An 18,388-nucleotide genomic window follows, 5' to 3' on the forward strand; every position below is an offset into this window, starting at 1 on the left:
GCAGCGGTTACCGTTGCCGTTCCTGTGGCGTTCTCTGGTGTCACCAACAATTCAATGCCCTAAGACTGGGTGTCTCCAGCCTGCACAGTTAACCTGAAACGCTTCACTGGGGAAATGTCAGAACTCACTTCAGAGATCCGCACCGCATCACGTTGCTATTGTGTTTGAGACACAAGATATAACAGTAACAGAACCTTCCTCTGTGCCTCAGAGGACTTCCTAAAGTTCAAAACACCTGAAGGTGCCGATCTATTTTTTATACGCACCGATATTGGAAGTAAAGTCTTCCACCTTGGTAAAACCAGTCTCTAGATAAAGAAAATTGATTTCTTTACCTCAGTTATATCCAAGAGGCCTGGCTGGACGCTCAGCGGCTATCAATCCCTAGAATGTGTCCATTTCACTCTTGCCTTTCTTTGGTCTCCAAACATTTCATTTCCCTAGCCTCATGTTCTCAAGAATATTCCATTGTCAAATTATCATAGCAGAGACCAACAAAATAAGCACATAAAGATGAAATAATCTAAAATATCTTCAGATCCCAGTCTCCGCGTTATTTCCTAACAAAACCCTTGACCTGCATTATAAGTGGATGAGAAAATTTCTGGATACCATCACTTCTGCTTCTCTCCCTGCCATGCCTTCTGGAGAAATTCTAGCATGCTCTAGAATGTCCAGAAGAAACGTAGGAGCAAAGGTAGGGTCTTGGCCCACAGGGCTGCGAAGGAGTAAAACGTAGAAAGGAAGCCATATCCCCAAACTGGAGCCTGCCCTGCATCATGGCAGACGACAACGGAAGTCCCACTCAAGACGTCCATGGCACTCACCAGTTTATGATGGCAGTGTGAGAGCGCATCCAGAATTTCGTCCACAATCCGATCAGACAGGAAGGAGGCCACTGTCAACTTCACTTCACTGTGTGGACATCAAAAGCACATGGTAGCATTTTCATCCATGCGAGGGGAAAACATCACCCACCCCGACGCTCTGTTGGTAAGGTCAACTGTGATTCTGTTTCCGTCTTTGGAAACGGGATATAAGGAGGTGTGAACGGGGCCAAGGATTCCCAAAAATAAGCCTTAAACACTGCCATAAACACACAGGTAACAGACTTTCTTTACCAATTTCAACCTGCCTCTGTAATTTCAAAACTCAAGATTTAGTGGGAGAAATGGAAAACATCTGGATCAAGACAAACTTAATGGGAACCATGTGCCATGTGGAAGGAACAATTCATCCATTGACATAAATGCAAACAAACCCGGGCTGGAGTAAATTAAGAAAGTCTGATTGTTGAACTCTGGTTATTACTTTATTTATTTTTTTCCTCTTTGAGATCTTTATTTTATTTTATTTTATTTTATTTTATTTTATTTTATTTACTTATTTTATTTTATTTAAATTCACATCAGTTAACATCCGGCGTAGTATTGGTCTCAGGAGTAGAACCTGGGGATTCCTCACTTACATATAACACCCAGTGCTCATCCCAACAGGTGCCCCCCTCAATGCCCATCCCCCCGTTAGCCCATCCCCGCCCCCCTCCAGCAACCCTCAGTTTGTTCTCTGTGTTTAAGAGTCTCTTATGGTTTGCCTCCCTCTCTGTTTCTACCTGAATTTTGTTATTACTTTAATATGCATTTCCCCCACCTTGAAAAAAACTTTTTGCCAACCAAATGGTACCACGTTGAACTGCTTTTGCCTTCAAACTATTATAAACTCACTGTTCTCTTGCCTTTGATGAACAGAAGTTACCATAATGTTCAGTTTTAGTGTCTGTTGCCTGACCTTATGCAGGAGTCCAGACAACAGAAAGTAACACACTAGTTAATTTTGGAGTTTTCACTAATAAATCGGCCACCAAGCTGTCAGTCGGATAGCTGGTATTTTAGTCAGAATTTTACCTATGTGGTATTCCCAAGAATTCAAACTCCATTCGTGTGTCTTCAGTCTGACTAGTCCTACCTAAATGCACATACGCACAAATGTACATAAATGCACAATACATTTCAAGGTGAATGTGCTAAAGAGATACATACCCACACTCCCACATCGACTCATGTGTTCCGTCTGCTCTTGAAGTCAAGAATTGTAAAGTTTTGACAGCAGGGAAAGGAGTTATCAAAATAAAATTATTTAATCACAAAGCTAAGTTTGAAAGTATATTTGTGTAACAGGGAAAAACCTTTCTAACCTAAAGGCAGTAATTGGCATTGGGAGTTTTCTGCCAAGGAAGATTTCGGATGGCAGGGTGGGAAAATGGAGGCACTAACTCTCTGATGCCTCCATTAAAAATTTTCCTAGGCTGAAGATAAAAGGACGTTTCATTAATTCCTGTCTCCGAAACAAGGTCCCAGTAACTACTTGGTTTATCTAATACTTTATTATTCCCCAGAGGCATCCACTGACAAAATTCACCTGGGTCTCATTAAAAATACAGATTACTGGGTCCCACCCAAGCCTCTGGGGGGCTGGGAATCTCATTATAACAAGCATTTCCTCTCCTTTTTTCAGCCATGTTTGGAAAATTTACTCCCTCATAAAACTATAGAATCAGTAGTCTATTTCTACGGTTCTCTCCGCCCCACCCTGAACTGGGGAGGGGTGGTTTATCTGTCTCAAGTTGTAGCACCAAAAATGATCCTTTAAATACAATGCACTTAAAAAAAAAAAGTCTCAGGATGGTTCTATCATTTTGTTACTGGATATTACACTTCCTTATTGAACTTCCAAACTGCAAACTTTGTAGGGGGAATGATTCCACTTAAGCCCCATTGCACAGATGTACCTGAATGTCTACACAGGCGTGGATGTGCAATTTTCATCCCACCAGTGCTCAGGGCGATACGTTATAAAAAGCCAGGCAGGGACTTAATGAACACAGAGGCGAGTCACTGATGTAAAGCGTTCTATACTGCTGTTCACTTTTCAGAATCTGCCCCTTTTCAAAAGAAGTGACCATATTTGACAGAATTTGGTGCAATAAAGGCATCAGAGTATGGTCCAATGGCAGTTCAACCCATTATGACGGAAGAATGGCGGCCAATACATTTTTTCCTTCTTTGTACATAAGGGGCCTCAACAAAAATCCCAAAACTCTAGGTTCAAGAAATATGAAAGCATACCTCGTAAGGGCTAGCTAGAGTTGATAAAATCACTAATCTGCGGGGTCCTGTAAATCCTCTTCATGTCTTTTCATTTCTCAGTTCCTTCAAACTGTATCATTCAGCTGAGTCGGCACCAGAATCTTTTATTTTTAGAAACCCCAACACACACACGGCTGCGTCTTAGACCCGAGACTGTCCCATTACTGCAAAAATCCTCGACCCTCAAAGTCCCAAGATCGAGCTTCAGTATCTAGATTGTGTAACATTTTTGGCTTCTTTTAATTCTTTTTCTCAAAGGCTGTCATTCAGTTACGCATCATTCACTATGTGTTGACACAACTCCTAATTCTTCAGAGGAGAGCTGGGGTTTTTTACATTTTTTTAAATTTTTAATTTTTTTTTTTTTTGCTACATCTAAATACTCTTATCAATAAGAAACGGTTAAAATGGAAAAAATGGGGAAGTTCAAATATTTCTGAACCTGGACTTGGTTTCTAGTCCACTGATTCCCCAACTGAGACGCAATGAGAACTCGTGGAGTATCACTCAGACTGGGAACCACCTGAGTTTCTACGTGGAAACTGAGGAAACTGTTGGTGATCCCACCCTCTCGGTATTTGTATTTTGGCCTGTTTTCCAAATGTGACAAAGCACAGATCCAGGTAAACACTCCAGGACAGCGTTAGCCCATACACAGTATCACAGACCCAGCAAAAGAACACAGAAGGAAAATACGGTAAGGGCACGGTGGGCCTGCCTATTTATAGGTTGTGTCTTGGCTCAGAATAGCACAGTGGCAGGAAGCCAACGTCAAGTTAGTGCTTTCTAAAGGTGGAAGATAAGCTTCAGAGGCAGCAAAAAGGGATTACAGACAGGTACCCCCTGTTAAAAATAAAACCCGTAAAAAGAGCAGTTAGCTGTATGCTCTTTAGTAATGCACGCGTTCTTGTGGAAATGTGTAAACCTATGCATTTATGCACAGCTCTATTTATATACAGTCGGCGCCTATCAGACATGCCTCATGCGTTATATACGGAGACAGCCAACAGTAACGGTCTTCGCGGCTGCTCCCACGGCATTCACGGCAACCACAGAACCTCGGTTTATTAACATCGTAAACCTACCTAATTTTGTTAAGGATGTCAATTCCAGACTGCTCCAACAGGACATTTTTAACAAAGGTACGTGGGATGGAGATCTTTTCAGTGCTGGCATGAATCAAGTCTTGTCGGATGTGGGCTTTCTTCATCACATTGGGACACAGATCCTCGGCAGCGTCGACCATGGACTCGAGCAGCACCTGCAGAGTGGCACGAGCGCAGGGGAGAGGTGATGGTGGGGCACAGGACGCACCTGCCATAAGCCTGAAAGGTGGTTATAGCATGACGCTGAGCCCTTGGACGGCGGGGCCCAAGAGGGAGCGCGGAGCACGGTTAAGGATTCTGAGCCGCCCCGGGGTGACCTGTGACCGTTGATGAGCACTGATCTCAGGTAATCACTTTAAATACCCGGCAGGCCGGCATCGGAAGTGGCCGGCTGTGCCAGGTGCACTTGACGCCAGGCATTCGTGAAAAGATGTCAAAGGACACACGTCGAGCCTTTACTCGCCACCTTACCACACCAGCTAGTTCCCCCTGCTGCCAGAAAATAAAGCAACAGATGCCCTTTGAAACTATATCGAACTTGACCTCTTGCGTGATTTTGTAAATCACAGAAACCCCAAATCAGGGTGAACCATTCAAGAGCTCTATCAAAACATCAGTAGCAAAAAAAAAAAAAAAAAAAAGAATTCTACAGATTTATTCTTTTAAAAGAAAAGTTTTAGTGCTGAATCAAACTGTAATTGTTACAACAACAAGAAACAACATGGATGACGGACACAAACATTTACGGGGCACTTTACACTCAAAACATGCTTAAGGAGCACTCTAGAGTTTGTCAAATCTTTCTCCACATTTTATCCTCCCGACATCTGTGACGATGGGGGGCGGGGCAAGGGTTCACACGATCACCATTTTGTAGTTGAAGAATGTGAGCTAGAGAAAGTTAAATAACTTGCCTGACATGGACGAGACGGCTTGTAGTGTGTGAAAATGGCACCAGTATTCGTGTCAGACCTAAATCTGAACTGTAGCTGAGTGATACCGGGCTGTTACGGCTTTCCTAATTCTACTCTGCTCGTGTATAAAATGGCAAATAAAAAAGTCCTTGCCTCCCAGGATCATTGAAGATAAAAGGACATTACACACGTAAAGTACGTAGTATAATGCCCAGCGTGCAGTGAAAGTTTCGTCAGGGTGCCTGGATGGCTCAGTCGGTTGAGCTCAGGTCACGATCTTGTGGTCTGTGAATTTGAGCCCCACATTGGGCTCTGTGCTGACAGCTCAGAGCCTAGAGCCTGCTTCAGATTCCGTGTCTCCCTCTCTCTCTGCCCCTCCCCTGCTCACACTGTCTCTGTCTCTCTCAAAAATAAATATTAAAAAAAGTTTTTTAAAAAGTTAGTCTATCACAGATCATATTATGAATCTGTTTCCACAGATACTACTTTTAATGATAAGATCTCAGTTTCTGGAAGCCAGCGTGATGCCATTACTATTCTGGTGTGAACAAGGACAAAGTGGCATTATCCTGGACAGATGGGTACAGGCTCTGTCCGCTCACATATTCACATCCAAGCCCAATCCACTAGTGACATCTCTCGTTCTGCTGCCGGCTGGAAAGTAGAACGGCAGGATCTTGTGAAACACAGAGAGGGGGGGAAAGGCAGCCACCTGAGAAGTTTCCAAAAGCAACTCCTATATTGACAGCACTCTGCCCCTATTATAACTCTAATTACTGGTTTTGCACATTACTCTAAGAAAGCTACAAGCAATGCAAATAAGATCGTGTAAGACAGATTATCTTCCTCGTTGGCATGAAAAGAAACACACTCTGGTCCAGACTGCATAGCAGTCCAGCCTTTCCAATAAGAATCTATACTCCTCCACATTCAGCTTAGTTCAAGCATTACCTCTTTGAGGTGACCTTCTTGATCTTACTGTCTTTATGGCCTTTACACCCCGAGCTGTGTTTCATGACATTCTTTGGTAACACCTAGCATCTGGTGGGGATCTCAGAAATTAAATGTGTCATAAAATGGTCAAGAATGCAGTACCTTTTAGCCACTTGGGTTTGAAAGAACCCCTTTGAGAATCTGATGAACACTCAACTCAGAATAGTATAAAATTTTGCATGTAACTTTAGAAGTTCATAGAGAATTAGAGGCACCAGACTCCAGACGTACAACTTGCACCTGACGGCAACCGCTACCCTTTATCGTCAGGACCTAGCAGACCTCTTGGGACATCTCTAAAAACATAAAAAAAGTGTTACAAGCCCAGGGACTCACCGAATGTGGGTACTGAACAGTGCATCTTTTCTCGGCTAGTCTTCTCTCTCTCTGTTGCATTGGTTTGTCTACCTCTGCTCACTGTCCTAATTATGATACGTCCTAATATATTGTTAAGCAAGACTACCAACCATCTTGCTCTCGTAAGCATCTGAGCTATTTCGAGCCCTGCTTTTCCGTATACTCAGAATTAGCTTTGTCAAGGTCTGTTAAAAATCTGTTGGAATTTTCACTGAATTGTGTCCAATAATAGATGAGTTTTGGAAAAACTGGCATCATGGGATCCCGTCTCTTCTACTCAGAAACACGACACACATTTTACTGATTTAGACTTTCTTTTAATGGTTATTCATTTTTTTAAAGATTTTTTTAATGTTTATTTTAGAGACAAAGAGAGCACGCACAAGATGTGGAGGGGCGGAGAGAGACAGGGACAGAGGATCCAAAGTGGGCTCTGCACTGACTGCAAATGGCAATATTTCATTCCTTTTTTGTTGTTGAGTAATATTCCACTGTGTGTGTGTGTGTGTGTGTGTGTGTGTGTGTGTGTGTCCATTCATCTACTGTTGGACAATGGGCTACTTCCGTATCTCGGCTATCGTACATAATGCTGCAATAAACATACAGGCGGATACATCTTTTCGAATTTGTGTTTCTGTTTTCTTTGGGTAAATACTCAGTATTGGAATTATTGGATCATATGGTAATTCCATTTTTCATTTTTGAGGAGCCTGCATACTGTTTCCCACAGTGGCTGTCCCAGTTTGCATTCTCCACATCCTCACCAATACATACTTCTGGTCTTCTTGATTTTAGCCACTGTGTCAGGATATCTCCTTGTAGGTTTGATTTGCATTTCCCTGATGATTAGTGATGTTGAACATCTTTTCATGTGTCTTTTGGCCATTTGTCTGCCTTCTTTGAAAAAATGTCTATTCAGGTCCTTTGCCTATTTTAATTGGATTATTTGGGGGGTTTTTTTGGTATTGGTATTGACTTGTAGACAAGTTCCTTACATATTTTGAATAGTCACCCCTTATCAGCTATATTATTTAAAAATATCTTTTCTTATTCAGTAAACTGCCTTTTTGTTTTGTTGGTGGTTTCCTTTGCTGTGCAAAAGCTTTTTATTTTGGTGTAAACCCCAGAATTTAATTTTGGTTTTGTTTTTCTTGCCTGAGGAAACCTATTTAGAAAAATGTTTCTTTGGCTGATCAAAGAAATTACTGCCCATGCTTCCTTGTAAGAGTTTTATGGTTTCAGGTCTCACATTTAGGTCTTTAATCACATTTTCAGTTGATTTTTTATGGTGTAATCAAATGGTCCGGTTTCATTCTTCTGCATGAAGCTCTCCAGTTTTCTCAGCACTATTTGTGGAAGAGACTGCTTCCCTGTTGTATATTCTTGCCTCCACTGTTGTAGATTAATTGACCATACAAGCTTGGGTTCACTTCTGAGCTCTCTATCCGGTTCCACTGATCTGTGTGTCTATTTTTGTGTCGGTACCATACTGTTTTCATCACTACAAATTTGTAATATATCTTGAAATCTGGAATTGTAATACCCCTGGCTTTGTTCTTCTTTCTGAAGGCTGCTTTGGCTGTCTGGGGTCTTTTGAGGTTCCATACAAATTTTAGTATTATTTGGTCTAGCTCTGTGAAAAATATAGTTGGCATTTTTGTGGGGACTGCATTAAATTTGTAAGTTGCTTTGGGTAGTATGGACATGTTAACAATATTGATTCTTCCAATCCATGAGCATGGGATATCTTTCCATTTGTCCGTGTCATCCAATATTCTCTATTATTACTTTTTAAAATTACTTGATCAATTACTGGTAGTCGTATTCAGAGTTTTCTACCGCAATGAATTTGTTGATTTCTTTTCGTAATTGTGTCCACTTGTTCTTATATACACGAAGCCCTAGGACGAGATGCATACACATTTGAAATTATGTGTTTCTGGGAAACTGGATCATCCAATGACCTATTTTATTTCCAGTGAGGCCTCTTCTATTGTATCACTAGGTTTGGGTGGGAGCATTCCCCTGGTGTGGAGCTGAACCTTGTACCGCAGAATGGTTAGGTTCATTGTCACCTGGCTAAGCCAGTGGCTCTGAGAACCCCAAATAATCTCAAACACTTCCTAATGACCTTCTAGGCAGGCAGTGAAACCCCTGGTTTAGTGTCTCGGCTTCAGTTGTTATATGAGAAATCGTAACATGGATATTTTACTTCCTGTCTGAAGCAGCACTGACCAATGGACCTTCCTGAGATGATCAGTGCCGTCCAATAAGGGAGCCACTAGTCACGCATGGCTATGGAGCATTTCAAACATGGTGAGTGCAACTGAAAAACTGAATTCTAAGTTTTTAAAAGTTAATGTTAAATTAAGTTTAAATGACCACATGTGGGGTAACAGATAATACACTGGAGAATGTAGGTCTAACACTGATGTCCTAAACCTTTTCCCGAATAAAACTAGGATGTTAGATTGCTCTTCCTCATTCCCTATTGACTTAAATACTGGGTTCCAATATTTTATTTATATGTACTCCTAATTTCAAGGAACAGACTAGGTATTATACGATAAACTATACACTGTTGTTTATAGTCAATGTTTGTCTTTACCCACATCTGGTATTTTCCCTTATTATTCTTCCTTGCATGTCAGACCCTCTCTCTTTGGAAATTTCTCCTTTGCCCAAAGTATATTCTTTAGATGTTTATTTAGTGTAGTCTAGTTACAGTAAGCTATTTCAGTTTTTGTTTCGATGCAAATGCTTTCATTTCATCCTTATTCTTAAAAATTAGGTGTGTTGGGTATAGAATTCTTGGTTTACACTATGTGTTCTGTATGTTCTCTCGGGAGCATGAAGATATTCTTTCATCATCTTTGGCTTCCACTGACTACTGATTTGAGAGCTGTCTTATCAGTCCTAATATTGGTCTTTTTAAAGCGAAGACGGCTTTGCCCTCCCTGTGGCTCCTTGCAATATCTTTTCTTTGCTCTCAATGTTTTTCACTTTTCGTTATGTGATTGTAGACGCGGATTTGCTCTTATCTGACATGGGTTATCGCTGGACTCCATGAACTGAAAGACTCTGGTCTTTCAACAAGCCCTGAAATTCTCAGCTACCACCTTTTCAGTTGTTCCCTTTACTGTTCTCTCTTCCCTTCTGGAGATATAAATTAGATATAAACTTCCTCACTCCTTACAGTCTCCATTTTGTTAGGCCATGTTACGCTACCTTCAGACAATGTGCAGTAAGTGACCCTGTATTTGAAATGTGATAATCAGATTTCACTTTGCATGTATCTCCCCAATGACAGTTATGAGGGTCTCTTATTTCTTAACTGTAAAAACAACTAACACTACTCTGAAATCCTGCACAGTATTTGTAAAATAAATTGGGTGAATAGCCTTACCATGGCGGCTACACTCCCATATTCTTGCAGTGGGCCAAAGACTTGCTGTAATTCACTACCAGCCAATACAATGTCCACACTAAAGGGCCCTGAAATCTTTCTTTTGCTTTAGAAAATAAGTATAGGGAAATAAGAAAACTCAGAGAACTCTTTTAGCCAAATGGAGTTAATACCTGCGAAAATGCCATCGACAGCCCTCAGGCCTCATTTCCTTCATAAATCTGAAATTTACCAGTGATGTATTTCACAGGTTACACTGGGAGTGAATAAGAATTTCCAAAGCCAAAACAAGCACTCTGAAATTTAAGACCAGAAGGGAAAAATGAAGGTTTCTTTTATGTTAAAACATTCAAATCCCGTTTATTCATCCACTATTACTGCTCTTACTCTGGGAATCAATGTTAGGATCAAAAAAAGGGAAAACAGGAGGAGAGCTGTCCTTTTAAAATACCTAAAACAGCCTAGTCCAGAGAAAATAGCACCTCATTTCAAAGAGATTTCTCCAAACTTAATGGCTTTCTTCTCTTCCAGAAAGTCTGCTAAGAAGGTGGCTCACCTGGAGATTTCTTTTGCTTTTCTTAAAGGATATTTTTTTGAAAGATGGCTCGGAGAGCTAGTGGAACTTATTCTTACCCAATGTTCAAAATGTCTACCGTTGGCCCTGGTGTAGGACAACGCTTAGACACAGGGACACCGCTGACCTGCTTAGAGCACGAAGCTAGGAGCAAGCCCGGGGCACAACCCCAGCCCTACTTGTCCCATTATTTGAAAATTCACTGCAATAAAAACTTAATTCTACAAAACCATCCATCCATAGTAGCTTTTGCTAGTGCAACACATGAATTTGAAAGAGTTTGGCAGATAGAGAAAGGACTTCTTTTAAAAACAAAGTTGATATTAGTAGTGAAATAAAGAAGGACCACTGTAGTTTAGTAAAAAAGTTAATACGGATTCTAATAAGACACATTTTTCCGACATAATTTTAAGAAAATCAAGACACTGAAAGGCTGTATAAATAGACAAATGGGGATTTTTTTAAAAATAGTGAAACGATGTCCATTTGTCAGTAAACTAGAAGGAAACAGAGAGGAAGTAAACTGCCTGCAGTCTATTGAAAGTAGTCTACTGCACACAGTTAAAAGGAAACTCATGAGCAACTTTTCAGTCAGAGGTCGCGATTGAAGATTTGCTCTGATTCATGCCAGACATTCCCAAAGGGAAAGGAACTTGCAAGGGGACTGAAGAGTGAAGAAAACAAGCAAGTGGGGAATATCAAACACGGGCCACTGAGGAGCTGGGACCTCGGGGACCCGAGAGCAGAGAAAGGCATTCTCTGGCACACGCAAATAAGAAAGCCGTGATGGAGGCCCCCAGTGGGACTGGCCAGCATCAGAAGATGCGGGAAACGTCTATTTACAAAAAAATAGTTTGGGTCCTAAATATATTGCCATTTTTTCAGGCTTTTAAAAATTCAAAAGCTTTCTACTTCAGACCTCTGCCTTCTACTCCCTCCCAAGAAGGAGAGGTGAGTCCGTGGCAACCGCTCAGTGCACAGAGAAGGAAATGGGACAGAGGGAAGGCAGACAGCTTGTGGTTTCCACCAGTTGCGACAAACACAGTCAGCAGCTGTTCGACAAGGAAGGTCCCGTTGCCGTGTCTGACGTGGATTTAGATGCCAGCCAATTTTTGGCACGTAAGGAGTTCTCGCACATACATTAAAGGGAAAAATTAGATACAAATATGCAATGTATAAAAGAAATACAAATGGCTAATAACATTATTTGACTTATACTGCCTACTAAAAAGAATCCAAGGGACAGGGGTGCCTGGGCGGCTCAGTCGGCCAAGCGTCGACTCTTTATCTTGGTTCAGGTCACGATCTCACAGTCTGTGAGTTCGAGCCCCACATCGGGCTCTCTGCTGATGGCACAGAGCCTGCTTGGGATTCTCTCCCTCCCTCCCTCTCTCTGCTCCTCCCCTGATCGTTCTCCCTCAAAATAAATAAACATTTTTAAAAAATCCAAAGGACAAGATGAACTTTTTTAACCCTTTATATTGACGAATATTAAAAGATTACTACACAAATACTGAAAGAGGGTGCAGCAAACGCAAGCAGTTGCACATCAAGGTATAAAAGACCACTGGACCTACGAGTGGGTCAGCTATCGGCATTGACCCTAACTGGACTCATCAGAAATTAGACAATAAACAGGCTGGCTGCGAGATAACAGAAAATACATACTGGTCTCTGGCCCCAGTTCCTGGCACAGAGCTCCGAAAACCCTTGTAATTTCCTGGATACTAGGAGCATCTTTTGTTCTAATGGGGTGACGCTGGGTGGGCTTCTGAATGGTTCCGGATGAGGGCTGGTCATTGGAAAAGACCGAACCACGATTAGGAGGTAGGAGTTTTCAGCCCTGCTACACCTTCTCTTGAGAAGGGAGCATAAAAAATCCAAAAAGTACAGGGCGCCTGGATGGCTCAGTCAGTTAAGCATCTGACTCTTGGTCTTGGCTCCGGTCGTGATCTCACAACTTGCGAGTTCGAGCCTTGCGTCGGGTTCTGCGCTGACAGCGCGGAGCTTGCTTGGGATTCTCTCTTTCCCTCTCTCTCTGCTCTCTCTGGCTCACGTAGTCTCTCTCTCAAAATAAATTTTAAAAACTTTAAAAAATTTCCAGAAAGTACACGTTCAGAGAACTTCCAGACTGGTGAGCACGTGGAGGCACGGGGTGGGGGGGGGGGGGTTGGGGGGTGGCTCTGTGACAAGGTGTGGCAGGTTTGTGCCTCCCCACGGACCTGCCCTGGGCCTGTCTTTCATCTGAGTGTTCATCTGTACCGTTCATCACATGCTTGAATAGACTGGTAGACGTGTTTCCTTGACTTCTGTGAGTCGCTCTAGCAAATTAACCCCACCTGAGGGGGGTGATGGGGGAACCTCTGATTTAATTATAGCCAATCGGTCAGAAGCACAGGTGACAACCTAGACTTCCTGTTGGCATCTGAATTAGGGGTGAGGAACAGTCTTGTGAGACTGAACTCCTAACCTGTGGGGTCTGAACCTTCTCTGGGTGGACAGTCAGAACTGAGTTAAGTTGTAGGGCACTCAGTTGGTGTCACAGAGAATTGCTTGGTGGGGGGAAATTCCCACACATCTGGCGACCAGAAGTGTCAGGAGTGAAGCTTTCGGTGTGAAAGTGAAGGACAGACAGGGGGACAGAGGTTTCTGAATGCACTGGTACATCCATGTCATGAGATACTGTGTCGCCATTAAAATGATGGCGATCATTCACTTTCCTTGAATTGTATTCATGACCTAGTACCAAATATAAAAAGTATTCTAGCGTAATCATGTAGACGTAAAATTGTGCACAGAGACATGGAGTGTTTGGAAAATTCACTAAAACATGAAGAAGGACGCCACTCTGGGATCTCAAGTGGTTTTTACTTTCATTTCTTTTACACTTACTAGTACTGTTTCAACGTTTCACAGACTGAGCTTCCTTTCTTAAGTAAGAAATAAATAAACAACAAAGATAGCATCCTTACATATCTTATCCTTCGTGGAGGACAAAACATTAGCTAACAAATGATCTGGCAGGACTCTACCAACCAGCTAGTGGTCCTTTTTCCGCCCCTTTGTCTCTATTCAGAATGGATCCCAAATAACCACGTTAAAAAAATTAAATAAAGGCAATACACAAACAAGAGCCTCTCTACGTCATACGCACAGGGAGACAACAGAGGCTTAAACTCCTAAATAATCCACATTTTCTTCCTCATTAAGTTAATTTACAAGCATAGTAATTAGCCTGTTGTGAAATTATTACTGAGTCCCACATCAAATCCCTATGAACCATAGCAATTTTGTTCTCAGAAGAAACCAAATAATTATAGAAATGCAGACACGGTTTTTTTAAGGCATCCTTGAGCAGGCAGGTTAGAAATAATGAAAACTTTTTGAAGGTAACATTTCTCTGTGTAGCTGTTTTTTGAAGCTACCTTAAGAAAAATCTAGTCTTGGGGCACCTGGGTGACTCAGTCGGTTAGGCGTCCGACTTCGGCTCAGGTCATGATCTCACAGTTTGTGAGTTTGAGCCCCGCGTCGGGCTCTGTGCTGACGGCTCGGAGCCTGGAGCCTGCTTTGGATTCTGTGTCTCCCTCTCTCTCTGCCCCTCCCCTGCTCGTGCTCTCGCTCTCTCGTTCTCTCTCTCTCTCTCTCTCAAAAATTAAAAAAAAAACAAAACACTAAAAAAAACTGTAAAAAGAAAAAAGAAAAATCTAGTCTTTGGTTACTCTACTCCCTTACATTTCAGAGGCTTTTTTCAGCTGGGGAGCCTGGGGACAAGTCTCTGCCACTTTGGGTGCCTTGTGACTTCATCTAAATCCCTATCTTTGTCTTTTAACCAGCTTCTTATAAGGACTGTTACCTCCTCGCCTAGCAGGAGTCTCCAAAGCAGCAGCACGTAGGCACTGTAAACAGAGCTCCCATCCTCCTTCCTGTTCTCTAAATCAAATGTAGTCATACAAGTTATTTTGTCCCCAAAGCAGTCTTCTCTTTCTGTCTCGTACGTAGAAATCCATCGTTCCCTTATCAGTGGTGATGGTAAAGTACATTTAGAGGTTTACCACCAAAAATAAAATGGCATTCTCTAGGTTTCACTTGATCTCATGATGTAAGAAGTTATTCCAAAACTTAGAAACGAAGCTAGAAAAGCACAGCATTCGCTCTCTACCACATGCACGTGTGGGCAGGTGCACGCGCACACACACGGACACACAGATCTAGAAAACGTCAGTAGCTATGGCATGAAATACATAGCGAGGTCACAACGATTTCATTTTCCAAAATAACAGAAACCACAAACCTTTAGTTGTTCATCTACGACTCTCGTGACTTCTCCAGCCATTGATTCCAGGGTCTCTTGAATTGGACCGGATAACGAGCCACTGGCCCCCGCCCAAGATGCACCACCAACGTGGTATAAGTTTGGTAACAACTGTAATAAAAGTACAAATCACCTCTCTGTAATTAAATAAGCACCAAAGTCATTGCAGAGTTAGTAAAAAAGGATGAAGAAATATTATTAGAGATTATGTATTCTTGATCAAAGGCTCTTTAATACAGATTTAGAAACAGGGGTCCAGCTTTGAGACCATAACCGTACGTTAGCTCTGTGCCCCTTGATGTCCTCATCTGGGGTACGAATGCCCAAGGACTTCCTACTCCTAACACTCCGTGATCGTGTGAGTCCAAGAGCAGAGCCAGGACAGGGCTCCAGGTTTTCTGACCCCATTAGTCAAGTCACACTTGGGGAACCAAATTCTACTTAGAAAGAAGCTTTCTTTAAGGTGCCAGAGGGGAGTTTCACGCCATCAGCTTGGAAGCAGAATGACTGAAGAAGGAGTTGTTCCTCATTTAAACGACAACCCTACCTCCCATTTATTCAGGGCTTGATTGCACTTTTTATCCTACTCAACTTTTTATTCTGTGTGTCGATGGCCGGTGATTCGGGTGAATCACAGAGAGGAAGCAAAGCTGAACTCCGTTCACTCTGCCCCTTGTTAATAACCTCGAAATCGGGTAGAAAGATTAACAAAAGGTGGAACTGGTTTCTAAAATGGAAATTAAAACAAACTTTTTTATTACACAAGTTTCTCACGTAGCCTGACGTGCTACTCACCGTTTTAGAATTCTTGGCATCACGCATGAGCCTTTCTGCTGATTTTAAATCTTCCTGGACGGCGTCTCCCGCACAGTTTCGTAACGAGTTGAGATGGTCCTGTACTTTCACACATATTCTGTCAATCATCTGCTCCATGCGGTCAAAATGGCAGCCGGCACCCAAGTCAGCACAGCCGGTGTTACGACGGAAGGAAACACAGAACGAATGAGCGGAACATTCGAGGAGGCAGCCTCCAGCCACTTATTTATTTATCTGTTCACATAAGGAGGCTTTGGCAACATTGACGCCGGTACCACATCTCAGGGACTGGAGTCCCTTTTCCTGCCTTAGGAAATGCAACACGTAGAACAAAAGTGCATCCTTCTGGATGATTCAGAATGTCACGGGTACTCGGTGACATTTAGCTAGGCAGTAACTCTCCTTCATTAACTTTTATTGAGTACCCTCTGTGTCAGACATAGTGCTAGGTACTTAGGTAACAGAGAAACAGAGTGTGCAATTTGGAGACGGCTGAAATGACTGCAAAACGGTGCCCAGGGCCAGCTGGTCTCCATGTGACAGAATCACAACATCACTGGAAATGAACATTTTTAAAGCTAATTCAATTCTATCAGGTACTTTTCCATATAAATTAAAAGCCACCCCTCCCCCGAAAAAGCCAAGTTGAGGGTTTATTATATTAACATAGGCGATGATGATGTTTAGTTTCTATTCCATTGAAGCCCCTCTCCCAGGTTAACTGCATCTGAGCTATTTTCAGCTACTCCATGGACTTCAACGTGAAACCCATAGGGAGGTGATAGATCACTAGTGCGGACAAAAAATACTACAGAAGGGCAAGGTTATGTCCGTTCGTATTTGTATTTATAGAGAAAGCATGAAGAGAGCTAAGAATCCTAAAGAAAGAGATAAACAGCGTGGTCTGCAAAGTTCCTTCGGCATTTTGATCAGAACTGCAGGCTATTTCGTGTCCTTACAAAAGAATTAATTCTCCCAGAGACCTAACATATCCAGAGTCTCATCCCATCTGATAATTCATTTGGCAGAGGTGACAATCTAGCATTATTTTTATTTAAATTCCTGCTTGCTCCATTTTCAATGATCTCCTGTAACAACTATAGGAAGCCAACGTCGGCTCTCCTTCCCCCATAAATTCTGCCATAATAAAAACTTCACTGCGCTGCTCAGAAGACTTAAGGTCTGATTACATCTGGCCCGCCTTCCTCTTCTAGAAAGTCAGGTTCGTGACATCTACCCCATCTTCCTTTCTGGTGTATTACGAAGACAACCGGTAAAATAACACCACTCAAAGCAGCTACTCCCTTGACAAAGGGTCACTAATGTCAACATTAATGTACATTAAGAAGAGCTCCCATTACTATACAACGTACCGAGGTTACAGAAGGGAGGTATCTGGAACTCCCCACAGGAAAAAGCGGTTCTATGAATAATGCTTCTAACTAAAATCTAAGCTGCAGGCAGCGATATCTTCACCTTCTGCATTTTCACGATGCCCTGCAGAGAACTAACTATATATTTTTCAAAATCTTCTTAATTGATGTAAATTCTAACTCTTCCAACTGTTGTATTGATCTGTGCTTCCCGAGGCAAAGAAGGTCATCTATAATTCATATCTTCCCGAGAAGGAATACTTAATTTCACAAGACAAACCACATACTAAAAACGGAAGTGATATATGTCTGAGGCCACCCAAGACTAATTCAAGAGGCAGGTGGATGAGGCACTACAAAGGTGGTCGTCCTTACTAATCAGGAGACCAGAGAAACTTCTGGAAGGTATGCCACCAGGCAGTCGCCAAGGAGACAAGTTTCCAGTGAACCCAACACACCACGGTCTTTAGGCGGAACTTTAAAAATTACGTCCAAAAGAAACATGAAAAGTTAGTTCCATTCAAATAAGACACAAAACCTCACAAGACTCAAAGAGTCCTCTGAACACATCCGTGCTAAGGTTTAGAACAAACAGCCCAATAGATCGCGTCCAGATGCTTTACAACCAAAGACCTCAAGGCCCAGAAAAGCCTACAGAAGATGACACAGAATGATTACATGGAGAGCAAACTTAGAATCAAGGATTTTGACTACCAGTTCAAATTCAAGTGCCTAAGGTACACAAATGTGAAAAAGAATAGAGACTAGAAGCTGAAAAACGATCATCCCTTGGGTTGGCCCATCAAAGGCCTCATAGTGGATGGCGGCACCGAGGCTCTTATCTTAACCACCCCAGTGCTCCTCTCTTCTCAAGCAGCCGGGGAAAGCTGTGGACCACCGCCATTTGAGAAGCTCACTTCCTTCTCAGGAAATGGATTCCGTCATTCGTGGACACGGTCTCCTTTATTTTGAGTCCCAATCCGCCTTCCCGTGTCCTTCCTACAGGCCCCGTGCCTTGCCCTGGAGAACACCCTGAACGATCATCACACACTCTCTTCCACGGGACTGTCATGCATATGTTTCAACACAGCTATCTTTTCTTCCCTAATTCTGGTTGTCTTCGGGCTTCACGTTCCTGGTTCCTCCTGCCATTCTACTACGGTGACAGTTTTACAGTCCCCAACCCTCTGCCCATACCCGGCCCCTTGTCTGAACTTTCGCTTCCATTTACACACTCATGAAATACACATGCTCAGTGTGTGTATTTCCTTACTATAGAAAGTATTCTTTAATGTAGCACAAGTCACCTTGGCTCGTCTGGCAGCTGAATCATACCATGAACTCATATTTCTGGTAACTATTCAGGCTTTTTCAGATATATTGGGCTGTAG

At 42.4% G+C, this 18,388-nt stretch overlaps 1 protein-coding gene across 8 annotated transcripts in view; it reads right to left on the reverse strand.

Annotated features, from left to right (window-relative positions):
* Positions 1-18,388, reverse strand: part of CARMIL1 (capping protein regulator and myosin 1 linker 1) — a 311,551-nt gene that overhangs the window by 70,012 nt on the left and 223,151 nt on the right. For all 8 annotated transcript variants that reach the window (XM_078446565.2, XM_078446566.2, XM_078446564.2 and 5 more), the window contains 4 exons: positions 15,604-15,732; positions 14,788-14,919; positions 4,232-4,407; positions 828-915 (listed from right to left, as the gene is read on the reverse strand). In XM_078446565.2, the coding sequence (XP_078302691.1) occupies positions 828-915; positions 4,232-4,407; positions 14,788-14,919; positions 15,604-15,732 (525 nt within the window). The remainder of the gene's footprint in view (positions 1-827; positions 916-4,231; positions 4,408-14,787; positions 14,920-15,603; positions 15,733-18,388) is intronic.

This window comes from Panthera onca, chromosome B2, assembly GCF_046562875.1.
Source record: "Panthera onca isolate mPanOnc1 chromosome B2, mPanOnc1 haplotype 2, whole genome shotgun sequence".
Taxonomy (NCBI): domain Eukaryota; kingdom Metazoa; phylum Chordata; class Mammalia; order Carnivora; family Felidae; genus Panthera; species Panthera onca.